This window comes from Chaetodon auriga, chromosome 8, assembly GCF_051107435.1.
Source record: "Chaetodon auriga isolate fChaAug3 chromosome 8, fChaAug3.hap1, whole genome shotgun sequence".
Taxonomy (NCBI): domain Eukaryota; kingdom Metazoa; phylum Chordata; class Actinopteri; order Chaetodontiformes; family Chaetodontidae; genus Chaetodon; species Chaetodon auriga.
In genome coordinates this window covers 10,650,744-10,669,913 of record NC_135081.1, presented here as the reverse complement: position 1 = coordinate 10,669,913, position 19,170 = coordinate 10,650,744, and the positions used below count along the sequence as shown (strand labels likewise).

The 19,170-nt window shown below is 40.0% G+C and overlaps 1 protein-coding gene across 5 annotated transcripts in view; it reads right to left on the bottom strand.

The window, feature by feature from the left end:
- LOC143324561 (CUB and sushi domain-containing protein 3-like) overlaps positions 1–19,170 on the bottom strand; it is a 223,280-nt gene that overhangs the window by 150,798 nt on the left and 53,312 nt on the right. For 3 of the 5 annotated variants that reach the window (XM_076737169.1, XM_076737171.1, XM_076737170.1), the window contains exons 5-8: positions 10,971–11,217; positions 3,022–3,134; positions 1,717–1,794; positions 105–192 (exon numbers count right to left, since the gene is read on the bottom strand). In XM_076737169.1, the coding sequence (XP_076593284.1) occupies positions 105–192; positions 1,717–1,794; positions 3,022–3,134; positions 10,971–11,217 (526 nt within the window). The remainder of the gene's footprint in view (positions 1–104; positions 193–1,716; positions 1,795–3,021; positions 3,135–10,970; positions 11,218–19,170) is intronic. The other 2 variants (XM_076737172.1, XM_076737173.1) reach the window with 1 other exon arrangement.

Genomic DNA, 19,170 nt, shown 5'->3' with positions numbered 1-19,170 from the left:
TGTCATAACACTGAAATTGGATGGAGAGCATGTTGACCCACTCCTTAACTCTCCTCTACACAAATATGATCTTCGCCACTTGAGCTGCTGAAGCACCAACTCACCTGAAGTCGGAGCCGATCCGTTTGCCGTTCTCTGGCTCCCCTGGGTCGGGGCAGTAATTAGACACCTGTTTGATTCCTCCTTCATTCACTGAGTGAGAAAGAGAAGGACCAAGAACGCTGTGAGAGAGACACTTTAACTGTCAAAGCTCTGCACTTTCAGAAAACATCCACTGCAGTGAAAAGCACTTGAATAGCAGATAACTCTGTCCGTTTCAATGTTTAGGAGTTATGCTGGGTAACAGAATTTGGGTGCAGGAATCACGAGTTAGATAAATCACCCTCATCTCTCAATGTCAGAGACCTTCGACTGCCAGTTATTTGGCAGTGCCGTTGTGATTACACACTCGTCTTTTGTTATATCAGAGTGAGTGCCAAGGGTAAATGCAACTCTCTTACCTGAGCTAGACAAAATAGAAGGAAATATATCTGGGCCCAACAGGGACTAAGAGGATTAAATAACCTTCAACTATCAATTGCAAGAGCTACAATAATCACTCAGTGAGACTCTGCATACATAATGGCTATGCTAGATAAGGCCTTGTAGATATGGTTTCATATTGAGTATAGCTTTGGCTATGGAAGGAATATATAAAGGTGGCTCGGAAGAAGGAAGATAGTTCGGTGTTTTGTCTGTGTTCTGACTTTTAATGAGCTCATCTCCCCCTCACATTACAATCTGTAAATCAAAGACCGTATGCACTGCATAAGAAATTCATGAAATATGTAGTATCATAATTATTGTTAAGGTCTGTTGTAACACTTGCAATAAGACACAACTCCACACACACAGGACCCTCCTGTTATAAGACGAGAAACTCTACCAGCACGCGTTCTCTTCTCAGACTTCTTTCAGGAAGTTCATTAGCTTTGAAGTTGATTGTTGTGGGTTATAATACAGTTATGGGTTCAATTATACGCAATGAATCCAAAAGGCATATGAAGCGTCTCATCATAGTCTTTTAAATGATATACAATGTTGTCTTGCAGAAAAGATTACAGCCCTCTGCATTATTCATGTCTCCATGCAATGCCAAATCTATGACACATAAGGTAATAAAGATTACAACCTGTTATCATTGAAGTGCTTAGCACACTGTTGAGCTAAAGGGAAACGTGTTCAAGATTTATGTTAATGACAGAGCTCCGCAAGCAATTAGAATGCATTCACTTTGGTCTGAAGTGTACACAAATCATCCGACAAGTGAGTGGTCACTCAACCTTGCCTACTGCTGTGTGTGTAGATCACACAGTGCACGAATATAAGTCAATCTGATGTTCTGCTTAAATAGTACAGAACGAGAGAGAAAGGGTTTTGGCCAACTGAACTGATCAAATTTAGCATTTTGCTGCAATATACATAACTAGGCCTTAGCAGAGGTCATTTCTGTCAGGACAGGAAGTCCAGGACAGAAGGAGAAATAGGTCATCAGAAAGAAAAAACGACTGCACTTCTGCAAAATCTAGTACTGTAGCTTAATTCCTTCACCAAATGATGCAGCAAAAAAACAAAAAAAAAAAGAGACAAGAAAGAAACAGAGACCCAGAACGCAAGCCCTACATGAACAAAAATAAAACAATGAAAACAGTTGCATAAGAAAAATAAAAGACTTACTCAAAGACAGTTTGTTAGTGTTGTCCTTTCCTGGTAATAATTTTACCCCTCTGGATTTAAGCTCTCCAGAGCTTTTCACTGGTCGAGAGCAATAGAAAGAGTTCATTAGATAAAAGAAGTTACAGTATTAGATGTGAGAAGATACAGTACATGTGTTTCTTTCTCTGGATAACACTTGGTCCTATGAAGAACATCAAAACGTAATTGCTGCTGGTGTGCCTCCTTTTTCAAAAGAAATGCGTCCAACAGCTCTGATGCATTCTGAAGGGTTGCCCTGACAATTCTATAAAACCTAAATGAGTTTCTCATTCTCATTTGTTTGTTCATATAACTCAGACATATTAAACAGTGGATGGAAATTGATTGGTCTGAGCAGATTTAATGGTTATAGCTTGTGGGAGGGAAGCAACATGCAGAATCAAAGAGCAGCCAAAGGACTGCAATGCTACATCTTAAGACAGTCTAATTAAACACAGCAGGGGCCAGATTGCATACAAAACCAGGTGATGCAAGTGGCTGTCAGAATTTTGAAGGATCAACAGAATAGCCAAAAGCAATGAATGATGCATCAAGCAAAACCAAGGCTATTTGAATTTGAAAAGATTGGGACGATGCTTCTCCTCTGAACTACACTGCAGCTCAACTGGTTAATTCAACCTGTTCTAAACAGCATTAGGATGTGAATCTATTTGGTAACCAAATACGGACTGCGTAATAACGTCCCTTAGTGCCTGTCTTTGTTAAAAAATATCTGCCCTTGACATCATAAATAGCAAATGCATATAAAGATGTTTAACCACTGCACAATGCACTGCAGTAGATGATAAATGCAGTGCAACTGAATTTTATACCTTCATTTACATTGAATTGCCACACATGAATGTTACTAAATGGTTTTATAGAGCTGTTTATGGCGATGTTGCAGGTTTCATATCGGGCTCGAGGCCAGGCTTAAAGCTGTTATGGTACAGTATATGCAGCACATAGTGTGACTTTAAAGTCATGCCAAAGAACAATGTTAGGGTAATGGATTATTGAGCTGCCAGAGTTTTTATAAGGGGGAAGTTTATACACTATTTATCTCTCAAATTTTTGATTAACAAGACCCTTTGAAGTCAATGGTTTGAAGCAGAAAAAGCCTTCATGCCCTCTACAGAGGGGGCATTAATCAAACTGTTTAATATTCAGTTAGCAGAGATCAAAAACATGTTTTGTAATTACAGTGTGTTTTTTCTACCACTATCCCTTTTTGTTCAAGTGGGGGGCCCTCTATTACGATGTGCAAATGAAGTAATCATGTCTTACCTTGATACTGAGCCCTGAAGCCTTTGTGGCGGTGGTTGCTCTCTGTCACAAAATGCAGCCGTAGCCAGTTTTTGTTGCTGATGATGGGTGCTGGAATATTCATTCCAGTTAGCCTGAGCGTGAAGTGTCACAAATAAAAGAAAACACATGTCATCTATTTTAACTTTCATTTAACTACATGGCTTTTTCATCACTAGCACGGACCAGGAAATTGAGTGAAATGAAGATTGAATAAAAACCTTAGAGAAAATAATTAAGAATTCACAAGAATTAGAGGAGAATAAATACATCAGCCACAGAGACGAACTGAGTGCGTTGGAATGGTGCTCTTAAAATGAAGACAGCCCCGAAACAACCCACCTTACTTTGACTCTGCAGGTTCATGTTTGGTTGCAGTGTATTTTGCCTATGAGCAGACATGTCCTCCTATGTGCAGCTGATGCTATCAAACCCTGCCTGCGTGCTTTTGTGTGTTGTGCCTTCATTCGTCTTTCTGCATGTGTCAGTTTTTCAGATCAGAAGTCGCATTCAGTTTGTGGCCGCACCATCAGGGACACTCTATAATCATGAGATTTAAAGCTGCCATGGGCCTTCTCATTTGTCTGGCGGACCAGCAATCCCTGCACCGTGGCCTGTCACACCACAGTCGATAGCACACATTGCCATTCGAGCTATTAAAGGGATGCTTGGGCCAGGCTGAAAAAGAGTGTGGTGCAGTTGAGCCCCGTGTTCCTCAATTGGCTCAGTGGACTAAAAAAAAAAAACTGTTAACTTGCCATTTTGTCTATATGTGTATAGTGCACCCATTCATGTCTGTGCTGTTGTGACAGTAAAGGTGCTTGAAGTCGTGCTTAAGGTTAGTTTTTATCTATAATTTTATTTGGCATTTACTGCAGAGCTACATAAACAGCAGACAGATGAAGCAAAGTGAAAGAAATGAAAGTGGCAGTGAGAGAAAGAGAAACAGAAAGGAAGAGAGTGATGAGGACAAAGGAAAAGGACAGAGGGACGTTTTCTCTTAGTGCCCCCTGCATGAAGAAAGAAGACCTGACATTTGATTTTTCCTTATTTTGACTACATCACAGATTAAAGGCTGTTTTATTCTGAATTGATCGGCAAACTAAATGCAATTTTTAAAAACAGATCATTTGAATCCAAATTATCCATCACCAGGGGAGATGATGGCAGCTCCTCGACAAGAGTTAAAAGGTAATTGATTTTCACACAAAAGTTGACCTTTTCTCTCATTGTTTTATTGATAAAATGCTAATGACACCAATATATGGGCAGGATGAAAAAGAGCAGCCTTCAGGTAGCTGAACTATTTAGAAGAAACTGCCTCCATGTTTCCTGTGGTGCATGCTGAAAATTATCACAAGCAGTCTAAAAGAAAATGGATGGTGACAATAAAGCTGTACCCATCCAGAAGTTGCACAGATGCTCTGGGCAGCACAGGAGTGATGTTACAAATTTAAGACCACCAGGGGTGAATATACTGTTGTCACAAGGGCAAAATATGGCAGAGGAAGTGAAACACGATCTGCCATCAACAGTAAATAAAGGCTCAATGACACCTTATAGATGCCTTACTCCAATGAGTACATTTGTATCTATGTGCAGTAAACCATTCAATTAATCTACACAAACAATAACACTGTGCTCGCAGAGGCCCAAATAAACAGAAATGTGCTCACGGGCTACACGCCGACAGAGAAGGAAGGCTTACAGCACCTGATGTGACCTGAGAAACTGATGACACGCAGGCCAAAATCTTCTCGTTTTCTTTGATGAAGATTTATAATGTTGCACATAGCCGAGCACTAAATACTAAGTTATCGCCTCAAGGATTATGTTGTATCAACGATCACAGAAAAATGACTTCTGTTGTGTTATTTCTCTAACACCACTTTGTTTCTCAAGTTTCCCGCATACGTCCAGATTGTGATAACATTTTTAACAGCGGCCAAATGTTTATGCAACATAATTCAAGGCCATTTCACAAAACTTCTACGCTCCCTGCCGGTACCCATCAATGCAACTGTCATGGCAACAAATAAATTACTTGTGGAAAGCGCCCAGTCTCCTTAAGACAGATAAGAACAAGAGAGTGCCGTCTACTGTTGTCTTATTGTATCTCCTCCACTGCATACTGAGTGACAAAAGATGAGAAAGTCCAATTGGAAAAATGGAGTCCTCACACAATGCGCTGCCATTCTATCTCTGCAGACTCACTCAGGCTGTCTATTTGTTCCGTCACAGATATGCAATATGGTTTTTCCGATTACTTCTTTGCATGGGTGCTGTGTTTCTATGTGCTTGATTTCAGCCAAGTTTCAGCGTGCTTCCTATCATCGATCTGCGGCGTCTTAAGGACTAATAGTAGTTTCTGACTTAGGTTCACGAGGTACATTAGAGAGTTCTCATGAAGTTGTCTGAATAAAATGGGTCTGATTTGATATGACGAGGGGTTGAAGGGAGCATGGCAATCTCATCAAAATACCAACGTAACGAGTCCCAGTGTGCGGTTACTGTGGCTCAATGTGTGACCTTGAGGGCAGGGCGCCAAGTTGAAATCTCTGGTGTCTCTACTTAGTTTCACAGAGGCAGGTTATACGTAGGTGCATCTCAGATAATGAGCGATCAATTCACATTTGTCAAAAAAAGATAAGGCCAGGTGATTTTGTCTTTTCCTCCCACACACATTCTATAAAATCTGACAAGAGTGAGTAATTGTAAGAATATCTTATGCGATAAGGAAGAAGCTCTCTGTTCCTCTTCAACTTAGTCCCTCGTCACAGGCTGTTCAGCAGATGCACTTACACAGCTTGGCGCCTGTCTGCCTGCAGATCTTTTTTCTGAGAACAGTGAGCCAGTCACTGCAGCTCCTTACATTAATTGCCCGGTGGAACACCTGAGTCAATTGTCAATTCACATTCCTGCAGTCAAGCGCTGCACTATTCCTTGTCTGACAGCAGAAGAGGAAAGCTCTTGGAGACATCTTGATGGGTTATTTTTTGCCTGGGAAGATCAATAATAAAGCCCAGAAAGAAGAAATTGAATCTAATACAAATGGTAATTTAAACAAAGTTGTTAATTTAGCTGCAGGGCACCTCTTGCTCTCAACCTGCTTTGAATATTGTAATCTTCCTCTGACAAGCACTTAGCCACACTGTTGGAATAGGATTGTTCATACTCAGTGAACCAAGTAAACTATTGCCAGATTGCTCGGCAAAGTAGCAATCTATTCAGAAGTCTAAGCTTTCTTAGTATGGATACAAGATGCAGAGACGGCGGTATAGTAGACGCTGGATGACAGGAAGGTAGAAAATGAGGCAGACATGGAGAGAAATGTAGAAAAAATAAAACAACATTTCCTGACAAAATTTCAGAGTACATAAGCACAAAAAGTGCATCTAATACCCACAAAGCCTTTCAGTTTTGTGTTCTGTGTCCATATCTGGAATAATGAGTGACGTGTAATCTACAGCTTGTTGTTTTTGCCCTTTGTGAACAAGGCTATACAATCATATTAAAGGTCAGAAGAATAACAAAGAACTGTTTTCCTTGGTCTATCCAGACTCCGAGGTTGGCTTTTGCCAAGAAAAACAGATTTTTTTTGTCTATTTTCGCAGTGATTGATGTGTCAACCTTCCCCAGCGTGACGACAATGGAATCAATAAACTCATTTGTGGAGATCTGATAGAAATCTTCAATTGATAAAAGGCTAAAAGCTGCTAAGAGGTGTCAAAACATATTTCTTGCCCCATAGTCCTGGATTTTGTGTACTTTCAACTACCAGGAATTGGTTTTTAGTACAAGTCATCATCTATCATTCACTCTCAGGAAATTGGCTGTAAAAATTGGGCAGTTCAAAATGACATTAATATATATTTTCAGTAATGGCATCTATGTGGAATATATGTGTCTCATTGATCATGTTAATATCTGCAAATTGTACTGTCTTTCTGTTATTATTTTGCAATTCAAATTTCACACAGCAGAAGTTGATTTTGCTGCCAGGGATCAAGGTTTCTAATTTGCAACATGTTTTCAGCGTTCGTATTTTTACTCGTGTTTGTCACTTGACAACAACCTGTAATAGCACAGGTTGAGAGAGGATAACAAGTTAAGTTGGGTCACGCTTTAAGTCTATTTGCCTGAAAAAGGCTAAGAGGAGATGTTAAATCTGGCTGACTTTGAGGTTCCAGGCTGTCAATCATCGTTAAGCAGCTCTAAACCCCAAGGGTAAATTGACAGTTTGCTTGTCTCTGCCTGCAGCTGATGCTGTATGTTAGGATGCTTCAAAGTTTAGCTGTCCAATGGCCTTGTACACAGTCAGAGGCACTCATAAAAAGAGAGGGAGTGAGAGCAATGAATTTTATGGGCATGAGAGAATTGCTAGCTCTGAATCGTGTTTGTTTTTTGTCTGTTTGTTTACCTGGCCGAGTTGAAGCCATCTCTTTAAAATACTGGCCCCACTGCTCTCAAGCTCACTGGCTCCCACTTGGATTGCAGGGCTTAAAACGAGAACTCTGCCTGACAGCCACTGACATTTGGTGATATACAATAACATCATCTTGGAGTTTCAAAGCATTCAAGTGATGCGTGGTGACCGCTCAGCAAGGTAAAACTCCCACAAATAAAGATGCTGCCTGTTAAACTGCTTTACCTATTAAATAAACACAGTATGTGTGTTTTTAACCTCTCCTTAGACAGTGGACTGCAAAAATGACTTCATTCAGTTCACCCAATGTCAACTGAAAGCACACGGGGTCACGGGAAGTCTTGTCTTGATATGTTTCATATACATTTCTAAGAGTTAAAACTGTTCACTGTGTGATCTTGAAAAGTGAATACAAATGTAAAGCATCCCTAAATTTAACTGACAGCTTTTTAACTGCTGAGTCCTTAAGATGAGGAAAATGAGCAGTGATGCATAAGAAACCCTGCTGCAGATAGAGGTAATAAAATATTCCCTGAGAGTACACAATATCAAAATGTTTGTGTTTCTATGTTATTTCCTCGTGTGCAGTTAATGTAATCCATTCATGCATTTCATTTGCAATTCATAAGTTAAGAATGTGATAAAAGATAAGTGGGAAACATTATTTACATTAAAGTTAATCTGAACAAAAATGTGTAAGATACTGATGGAACAACTCATATAGCACATAGCATACTACTATGCTATGTACTAAAATAATAATAATAATAATAATGTGAGTTGCATTATTGATGCATTTATTCTAATGCTGCAAGACAACAACCTTCCCAGCATGCCTTGTCTTTAATAATATGTGGACTTGAGATGTCAGCTATTTGAAGCAACAGTCTCCTGTAAATATATTTTATGACCAGAGGACAAATTGAATAAAAATAAATAGCAATTAACTGGATGTAAATAATTAATCATTTGTACCAATTTTTTCCGACATCCCAAGAAACAGGAGACACAAGATAACACAAAGCATTTGCCACCAGGGTTCTGAGGAATTAAAGCCGAGAGGCATTTCTGTCAGTTAAAGAGTTCATTTTGGAGCTTTTAAACCTAAGAGAAGAGGGTTACCTGATGGTCCATCAAAACAAATCAGTGTCATCCCATATCAGCTCGCTGTCACACTCTCTTTAGCTACGTCAACATACAATACTTAGCAGTCATCAGAGCAGCTCTCCTTCTGACACTCTCTGTCTCTCACTGACACAGTGTCTGCCTCTCTCTCCCCGTCTGACTCCAGATGACAACTCTCAGGGACAAAAAAGCTTGTAGTTCAGTGATTGATTAGAGCATCTTTCAGCCAATTATAATTAATGCCCGGCAGGAGCACATAAACCTGGTGGTTGATCCCACTCACATGGGACGTAGACGAGATGGATGACCGGAGCCTCAAGGTTGGGGGTCAAACCCATTTCATATTTCCTCGCTTCAGTTGGGAGTGACTTCTACATCAAGCCTATAGAGAAAGCCATAAACTAGGGTGTCTGAAGGCTGCTTTTCAAACAAAACTCTGTCAAAGATTTGTAATTCATGTGCACTTTAATTTGAATTACACAACAGAGAATCATGTGACCTCTCTGAGAATTGATTTAATTCATCAGAACAAGGCATATTTAAAACACCGTCTGCACACAACTGTCCATGAAAATTCATTAAATTCATTCAACTGAATTCATTTGCATGCATGTGAAACGCCGCTTTTTCTTAAGTTCCAATACATGCTGCTGATTGTAAAGCACTGCTCCTATTAAACATTACATGGTCATGCTCAACCATACATACTGAGCCTTTGCTCCTTTGCATGCTTTAAGATCTCAGCAGGCAGGCTTCCTTGTAATCCTGACAAATAAGAGAAAATCCTAAGGCAATACAGCCTTGTTTTACCAAGATCCCACTTGTCTTTGTAATAAAGTTAAGAGCTGGCAATACAGTAGCCAGCTCTTGCAATCTATAAATGTAGACTATTCTCACTACGAGTGCCCATTTGTTTTTTGTTCTGATTAAATACACAGTTGTCTAGTCTCAACAGGATGCAAAAATTACTCAGATTATTCTTTACAGATTACTTACTGATTCAAAAGATGTTGGGATGCTGTGCAGAACGTATCCTTCAAATGCTTTTTGACTGATATTCAATTGAATACAGTACAAGGACAAGATACACAGACTGATGCAGTTTACCAACAAAGGTTTTCTGAAGTGCTCCCATGCCCCTGTAGTAACGCCCTTTATAGAATCATGTTGGTTTTTAATAGAAGGTCATGGGCATTCAGGTTTGCTTTCAGTCTTGCCCCTTACATCAGAGAGACTTTTGCTGACTCTCTGAATCTTGTGATTATATGGACTTCAGATGGTGAAATCACTAAATTCCTTCCAATTTCCATTGAAAAATGTTGCTCTTAAGCTGTTGCCATCACCTGTTACCAGTGAACCTGTTTACCTTTTGAGTGTATGTGAAAAAGGTTTAGCATGTTAGCACTTTCTGTTTGATTCATATTTTACACAGCGCCCCAACTGTTTTGGAATCACAGTTGAAAAATATATTATTGAACCAAATGTAATCTTTTCATTGGATTATAATCCTATTGTTCTAGTTAATAAAGGATAATTGCCTTACAGCTCCTCATTGCAACCCCAGCTATTCAAATCATGAGGGATCTCTCTCTGCTTTTCTTACAATTGTTTTTAATTCATGAAGCTTTTCAAGGGAGTTCTTCCTGATATTCTTGATCTTGGATTTCTTGGTTTGGAACTGCAGCTGTGTGCCTATAAAGCCCATTGAAATATTATATGTATTATCTGTTTTCTTATTACCACTGTTGGTCTGATTCCTTTTTATTTTGTATTATTTTGTGTCTGATTGCACTAAAGATGTACAGTCCTGAAATGTCTTCATCCCGTTTCAACCACGTAAAGCGCTTTGTAACTTTGTGCTGTATAGATAAGTTTATTTTTGTAGGTGATATTAGGCTAAACATGATTTTACTACTTACTGTCAACCAAAAGTGACTTCATATTGACTTCAAAACACACTGATTGTGATAAAAGTGCTAGCATCTCTGGATTTTCAAACTTACTTTCTAGCCTACATTCAGTTTGGCAGCTGGGTTTTCTAACAGAATATAGGCCACGATTTTAACAGTTTTACTATGGCACTAAAAACTAGATTTTCTTGAGAGAATTTAGTACATCTTATCCTTCTCCAGCCGATACATGAGTCAGAAACACTTATGGAAACCAAACCTGCATCCTCGTGAATACAAACTCATCTCACACAAGGCACAAACACCTTTCTATTAACACTTCTCAACACCATACGACACATGCACCGAAACACACACACACACGCACGCACACCTCCTGTCACAATCAAACGCTTAATGTACCAACCGAATGATCATCTGTTGAAATACAAGCACTACACGCTCTCACTCCTCCTCGCAGCTTAACTCACCAGATGGTTGGCAGTTCAGATCCCTCAACTTCCAGATAATCCGTCTTCTCCTCCATCTGAAATTCAGTGAAAACCAGGGAGATGGTGTCCCCGGGATCTGCCAGAATGGTCCACTTACACTCCCCACTGCTGCCAAGGCCTCCAGCACCTTCACCGCCGCCAGCACCAGGGGAGTCACCACTGGGGAAATCGAAGCTGGAGATGAGCCCGCTGGAGCCCCTCAGGGTGCCACCGCACGTGTCCTCCGCTGTCAGTCACCACAGAGAAAAGCCGAATGGGGAGCGTGAGGAGAGAACAGACACACGGTTTCTGGGTTATTTCAGAGCTTTTATTCAAAGTTCAACATGGGGAAAAAAGTGGCTTCGGGCATAAAACATCAGTACCTGTCCCTTCAAATGAATGCAAACCAGAAACAGACCAATGTGGAAGCCATTGCTAGAGCTGCACAAGCCATTTAAACACTGGCTGTCATGTCCAGTATCGACATCTACCTCCAGCATAGTTGTGCGATTGCTAACAACATGAAATGTAAGATTACGAGGTTGCTGGTGTTTCTTCGCACAGGCAAGAATCACGAAACATTCAGACAAGTGACAATGGGCAGAACTATTTACTAATTAACTGTGTACTAATTCTGTCCCAGCTACCTTGTGTGCAGTTTCTATGTGGGAAGAAAAAATCTCTTTTGTGATCTTTCTCTTTTCTCCCATCTTGTCTCCTTCCTCCATCTAAGAGTCAATATTTCATCATTGTGTCCTCAGAGCCCCCTCATGTTTCAGGAAACAAACAAATTGTGATAAACAGGGCTTATAATGCTGTGAGATTGTATTTTTTTTTTTTTTTTTTCTAACGCGGGGAGCATAACACGTCAGTTGAATGTTAATGCACTCGACGATAACGGCGGCTTGCTCTCTTTCACTCCACGTCCTCCTTTCCTTCTCTCCCCTACCCTTTCTCATATCTCTCTCCATTCCTCTCCTCCGCGCCCTCTCAGATCTTTCTACTATTACTCACCACCCTCCACTCTATCCCTGTATCCGATTTTTTTCTCCCTAAAGAATTCTAATGATGGCAGGGCTTTCACAGTTTTCAGATCATTTAAGGCTAATATGTGACACTCAGCTGTGCCAGCTGAAACCTTTGATGGCTCAGCGCTCCACTCAGGGCTGTCAGAGCTGCCAGCCTTGGAACATTCCTGTATGCTGCATTACACGATTGGTCAAGGAACAAGGAAGTGGATGTGCGAAATTCAAAAGAAGATAAAGGAAAAAACAAAAAAGCAAGATGGGAGAGCAGGGGCTTCTAGTTAGCTTGATCCATGTCCTTTGACACATTAGCTGAAGCGTAGCAATTGATCAAAGTCTTTATAAGAAGGTTGGAGATGGCATTGATGCTGTGGAGACATCAATGATGTCCACATATATGATTCATATCAAGTGCAGACTCTCATCTGTGGACTTCAACAAGGGCTTTCATTTGTTGAATGCCCACAGCTTTGTGACAACAAAAGCATGTGGAGTCATGACTGTTTTAAACTGATTTAAATGACCATACTCTCCACCATAACACTTACCCTGAGTGACAAACTGTATATCACCTCAATGCATTTAAGATGACATTCTAAAGAGTGCCCAGTTGGTATGCAGAGTAATTGGCGATAGGCTGAAATTAAACTGATACTAAAGTGCTGCAAGTCCAACCAAAGGAGCCATATCACTTTTTAACCTTGATGACAGACAGGGGGCACCGTGAAGTGCAATCAAGACATAGAGAGCAACCGAGGAGAGGCCTTATGGTGGAGAGGCCTTAGATAATGAGACGTGGTTGAGTGTAGGAGAAGGGGCAGAAAAGAGGCAAGTGGAGAGGAAATCAAGAGAGAGAAAAAAGACAAAGGGATAAAATGTAGAACAGAGAAGAAAAGAGAAACGATTAGGGCTTTGCAAAAGACAAAGATGGACCGAAAGACAAAAGGATGGAAAAGGAAAAATAAATAAAATGTCAGAGATGTTTTAAAATGGAAATCCATTTTTGCAGATCAAATGGTTATGATATGTGGCAGTGGTGTAATTTATTAAATACTGCATTCAACAATTTATTATGCTATCAAGTAAGCATTAATACTTTTGGTGAGGGTTCACCACAGTGTGTTACACAGTCAGTGCTCAATACAAAGAGAGGAGAACTATCCAAATCTGCAAAACGGGAGACCTGTTGAGTTATGGACTTTTTGTCTCATTACCAGGGGTTGGCAATGAGGCTGCAACTAAGAACTACTAACTACTACTGATGATTGATGAATCTGTGGATTATTTCTCCAATTAATCACTGAATCGGATAAAAACAGAAACACATTTTATTTCCATCATTTTATTTTATTTTTTTTAAAAAAAGCTTTCCCAACATATATTTTTTAAATGAGGTGTACAACAAACAGGTTATTTTTTACAATAAACTATCGAACTAGAAATGAAGGAATCTGTCTGTCCTTCTTCTGTTTGTCTGTTTGTTTGTCCTTCCTTAATTTTCTCAACAATCATTCATCTGATCGACGTCACACTTGGCAGGTGTATTGTTGAGGACCCAAGAGTCTGAAGTATTTTGGAAGACCCATAACCAATAAATTATTCAGAATTACATTTTGACCAAGGGTTTCTTTACGGCACTGGTTCAGGCCCAGAAAACTCAGACCAACTGCACGCAATGTAAGTCCTTTCACGCCATGCTACTCAGGCAATTAAATCTGTGCATTCCCACAGCAAAGATGGCTGTACCCAGTCATGGCATACATTCCCCCAGGGAACAAGCTGTAGCTAAGAACGCTTGCCCACGACCATCTAAGTGTGGGATTATTTCAGACAAAGACCCAACAATGTGGTGCTCTGTAAACTCTGCAACTTAGAAAAGGCTTATTACAGCAGTACAACTGCTATGCATGAACACAGGCATCCCAGAGTGTTTTGTAAAGACTGCAGCAAAAACCAAGACAGCACTGTCCTGTTTCATTTTTCTCCATGATATATTACAGCTATCAACAAGCAGAGGGTGTTTCTGTCACTAACTGTAACTTAAAATTGATTTTAAATGTTTCTTCATCGGCCCCATGTTAAAAGTAATTTCTGCACCGCTGCTGTTATGGTAACATAACGTTACATCATGTGTCATCCAATGTTGTTATTCAGCAGGTTTCTATTTTCTGTTTATTGAACGGTAATGCATGAGTGACAAAATGGCTGAGACTAACATTAGAGACTATTGTTACAGTATGTAAATCATTTTAATTATTTCCTTTGGCCTACAATGACTTAGGCATATATTTCCAAGTGATTATTTTAACTGCATATTACTCCGGTGATGTGTGAACATGCAGTGATTAAATTAATCTATGTGTCACAGCAATCCTTTTGAAATTGAGGTCCAGCGTTCTTTTTGCAACGGGCAGGTTTATTACTATCAACATTATCATAACACAGCGGTAACTTGGAAATTAGATGGTGATGATTAGATGATTGAAAGAAATAATGAAATATTAGTAAGATAAGATCTTGATATTTATTTTGGGTAAATTAACTGGATATTAAATGACTAATAAAACAGAATCGTTAGATTATTCGATAACAAAACGACTGTTGCGAGTTAAGTTACACACAGAGCCATGAAGAGAGAGGGTTAGGGTTAACCCTCTCTCCCAAAGGCACTGGTTAATGGGGTGTCAGCTAATTTTAATGTTAACATTTTGATAACCCAACAGTCAGCGTGGAGTGTGAAGTAGTTTGGATGAGTAGATCTCAAGAAAGCTACAAGGAGCAATATCAGAGGGGCATGCACACATGCACACACTCTCTCTCTCTCTGTATAAAATTGTGCTGCAAAAATATTTGCATGTCCACATGCTCCAGGCTACGGTTAGCTCTCTTCTTGGAAGCTATGTGGCCTGCTGCAGGGAACAAGCGCTCAGATGGAGTTAGGGTGCCAGGAATGCATAAGTAGGCCTTTGCTCACCTCTCCAAGGCGTAATGGACTTTCTTCCTTGGCAAGGTGCTTCTCTCTAAAGAACGTGAGGACTTACGTCACTTGGCTGTTGAGATCAGCAGCTTCCCACTCTCTATTCTCTTCTTCACTGCTGGTTTCGAAATCGAGGAACGAGTCAAGTAAAGAGGGAGGAGTTGTAGGTTCAGCAGCTGTAGTAATGGTGGAGGTGTCCCTGGTTTGGTCACAGAGACTGCCATGCTGCTGCCGGTCATCCATCTACCTTCTCGCCTGAGTGCCATGTTTGGGGCTGACTTGAAGGCATCAATCTGGGTGGACTTCAATAGCCCCTTCACAAGAGAAGAGATTGTTATGTATTTTCCTCACCCATGAAGACAGTGGCATGTTCAAAAGCCTGAAGGGCCAAGCTCTTTCAGCCGTCTCCACTGGTCTGGTTTCAAATCCAGGTACAATTTGCCCCTCTGTGTGGCAGAGGAGTCAGACAGCTTTACCATTACAGGCCACTATTGCTTTTCAGGTGGTTGGTATGACAGGCGTCGGCTAATCATGTAGAATGCGCTGTTCCACCTTGTGCTTATGTCCTGAACAGTCCTGAACAGTTTCTCCTCCTCCACTCTGCGATGCTGGGCGCCGTATATCTGTCCTGCAGTGGCATGGTGGTAAGTCAAATTGACCCAATTGACCCATGTCCCAATCATCTTTGATGTAATGGCACGTAATGCACGGCAGGCTTAAGTGGCTACACTTGTTCATACACGAGTGGTGAGAGCAATTTTGCCGTTGTAGGCTTTTATCGCATCTTCCCTTCCTGGATTGTATCTTGATATTTCCTCTCCATCAGCTTAGTGAAATGGATGGCTGAGTATAACCAGGGTGGAGGGTGTTGATCATTGATCTGAAGCCATCATCTTCAACCAAAGTGGCCTCATGGCGGTGATAAGCTTGTGTTTAGGACAGTCTGTGAAAACAGCTGCTTGCACCAGTGTAGATGGCGCTTTATTCCCCTTCAAGTTTAAGTAAGCATAATAGCACATTTTACATAAAGCTCAATGCATGCCTTGGTGTCTTAGTTAATAACTGCTTATGTAAAGGTCAGTAACCAAAAGGCCAAGAATACATATATATTTATAACAGATATGCTCCAAACAATGCAATTTTTCCGAGCGCACTCCTTACATACAGGACTGTGTCTCACTCCAACCTGATTTCAGCTAATCAACACTTTGAAATAGCTTAATCATTTAATTGCCATAATTGTAGTAAGTGATTAGCTCTGCTGGGTAGTGTTAATTAGCTTTCTAGAGTAGCGTTAGCTATGCTGTCTCTGCTTGACCACTGACCTTAGCCAGCTAGATAGATACACTTGTCATGCAATACTGAAGTAGATTTGACTGAATATATCATTCAAGCTGGATTGTAAGGAAACATCACCTATTAAATAAACGAGAAGAACCACCTGCTGTGAGATTGCAAATCGAAATTTGTTAATTGAGATTTTGTAGTAACTTACCCTGCTCTTGAATTGGCTTGAAATATGGGCATAGGTACTTCTGTATGTGTCTGTAAGACGCAGGGATGTGTGTCCCTAAAGGTGCCGATGGCCATGATCTTTGCACACCTTACAAAGGGTTGTTTTCAGAGAGAGGCCCCCCATCAACATATACATATGGGCTAAAAAAAAAAAAAATTAAAAAAAAAACATAACAGAATGTGAATTTGGTCCTAAGACTAAAGACATGTTCAATTAATCTATTTTTAAAAATGTCCATAGTAACCTGAACTGGTTGAATTTTTGCAGCCAAAGGCAGCATCAAAACAGCCTTTATGTGCATCTGTGCCACCATCACACAGCAGGCTGCATTAGAAATATAAATGTTAGAAATATATAAACAAACATATTTGATGGTAATCTTACTGTCGCGCTAGCTAACTACTAGCAAACCATGTTTACTTAACAAAGACATTCTGTAAACTGTAATTTGCTGAAATTAAATGTAATGAGGGCAAATGAATAATTTACCCATAACAATAACCTATTAAAATATTTAGAAATGAAGATATCTTCCCTGTTTGCCTTGCTCACTGGCATCATTAAACATCGCAAAATACGAACTGAAACTTTAATATCATACAGCAAGCCATCCAGGAAACACTTCAAATAAAATCTAAACTTTCTTTATTTGGATCACCACTAAATATGATGGAAGTTAGCAGTGCAGGTTTCAGACTAAAACGGATTGGCAACACATCTCACAGCAATGTTTTATTAATGAATCCATCTGAATCAGCATTTTCTTTGATCTGGCTCGATAGATATGTCTGGTCTGGTCAATAACTGCCAGGGCTGTTGGGGTTGGGGGTAGCTGTAATAGTACTATTTTGTGAGAAAGAAGATGATCTTTCACTAAAAACAAAGCAAACAAAGCAGTATTTAATCTACAGGCAAAGCAGAAAACTAGCTGCGCTTGCTGTTAGGTTTGAGGTAGTAACTGCACATCCGAGTGCTTCTTCTCGGGGAATGTCCAGGAGACCAGATAGTGAAGAACTTGTTTCTGATTTCCACAGTCAACAACACAGTATGTTTTGTTTCTGGGGCTTCATCTGTCTTCATTAGTCTATTATATGTCTGTCAGAGAAAGGTATCATGTTCTAGTCGTGTTCCGACTACATGGAAGAGTAGTCAACATAGTAAGTCAACAACGTTGAACACGGAAAATGAAATAGATGAAATCTATTATGAAAACATCATCAATGTGATCACAGGTAACAAAAGGACAGATTCAAAGAAAGCAGCTTCGACTCCAACTGCATCAATAAACTGACACTCAAAAAGCTCCAGACAAGGTCATCTAATGGCAGCACCGGCACGGTGGCTGCACTGACAGTGCTGCATGAAGGACAGGAGTCACAAAACCGGTTTCTATTGCCCAGTAATTACTGTTTTGTTTTGTTTTTTAACCAGAAAAATCTGTTGAAGTCTGACATATTCAAGTCTCTTCTGTCATTAAGTCCTGAATAATTCAGGTGTTAGATGTGAAAATATTAACTATTGCAGCTCCAGGTGCTGTTTCCCCTGTGGCCTCTCTGATGTCCGCCCTCTTTCTCACTCTTCTTTCGATTCGGTGAGTTAAGAGTTTATTTCAACCAAACCTGAGTGAGTGATGATTGTTGGACCAGTGGAAAGATGAACCACTGAGGTTTTGGTGAGTTTTATTTTGTTTTCAAGAAAGTATCTGTGTAGGGATCCTTTCCATAATGTTGAAAATAACTTGAAAATCTTCCAGGACGCATGGACCTGCACATACTACGTCACATTCATTGAGTGAAAATCTAATGTAGGTCAAGCTGAAATGAGCACATTATTCAGCAACGTGGTAAAGGACACCACTTCATTTGTTTATTTGCTAATGCGTAGGCATGGAGATCTTTTAAAAGACGTTTATGTTGAAATAATATACAAGTAGCATGTCTCTCGTTGCCATTTTGGCCATTTTTGACAGCCTTGCTAAGCAAAATAAAATTAGCTATGTGTGTTAATGAAGCACTGTGTCACACACTGACATGAGTATCGTATCTTAAAGTTGAGACTGTACTTAATTGATCCCTGTGGGGACAATGGCTAATTTCATTCAAACGCACTGATGCACATGAGCATTGAAAGTGTTGAAAGTAGCAAAAGCACGACTGTGAATTGATGACGGTATAAAGCAACAAAGTTTTCAAGATTTTCAAATTGTTAAAGGCAAAAGTAATATAACTAGCACAATTATCCAACAATCTGCAGGGTATCTGGGCCGAGGGTATTCAACTTCTCACATATAAATCAATCAAATATCAACACACAGCAGTAAGAGTCAGTGCTGTAGATAAGAGTGTATTAAGTTTGGCCTTGAGGTGCATGCAGACAGTGAGCGGAAAGAGCAGGCTGTCATCCAGCACTCTGTGTTCTCGGTTTTGACTGAAGGTACAGGGGACACAATGTTGCAATGGGGGCAAATGATTCCACTGACATTATCATAGAAAAAATAGAGACAATGAAAATGATGGCACGAGCTATATTTCCACAACCACTTCTGATGATAATAACCTCACTTATAACTCATTAGTGTTTCTACAGTTGTAGTCGATTAAACTGCACATGTAAATTGGGTAAGAGCTTAGGAGGAATTCATTATCGTACAGTAGTACTAAGACACGTTTCTTAGCTGTTTCT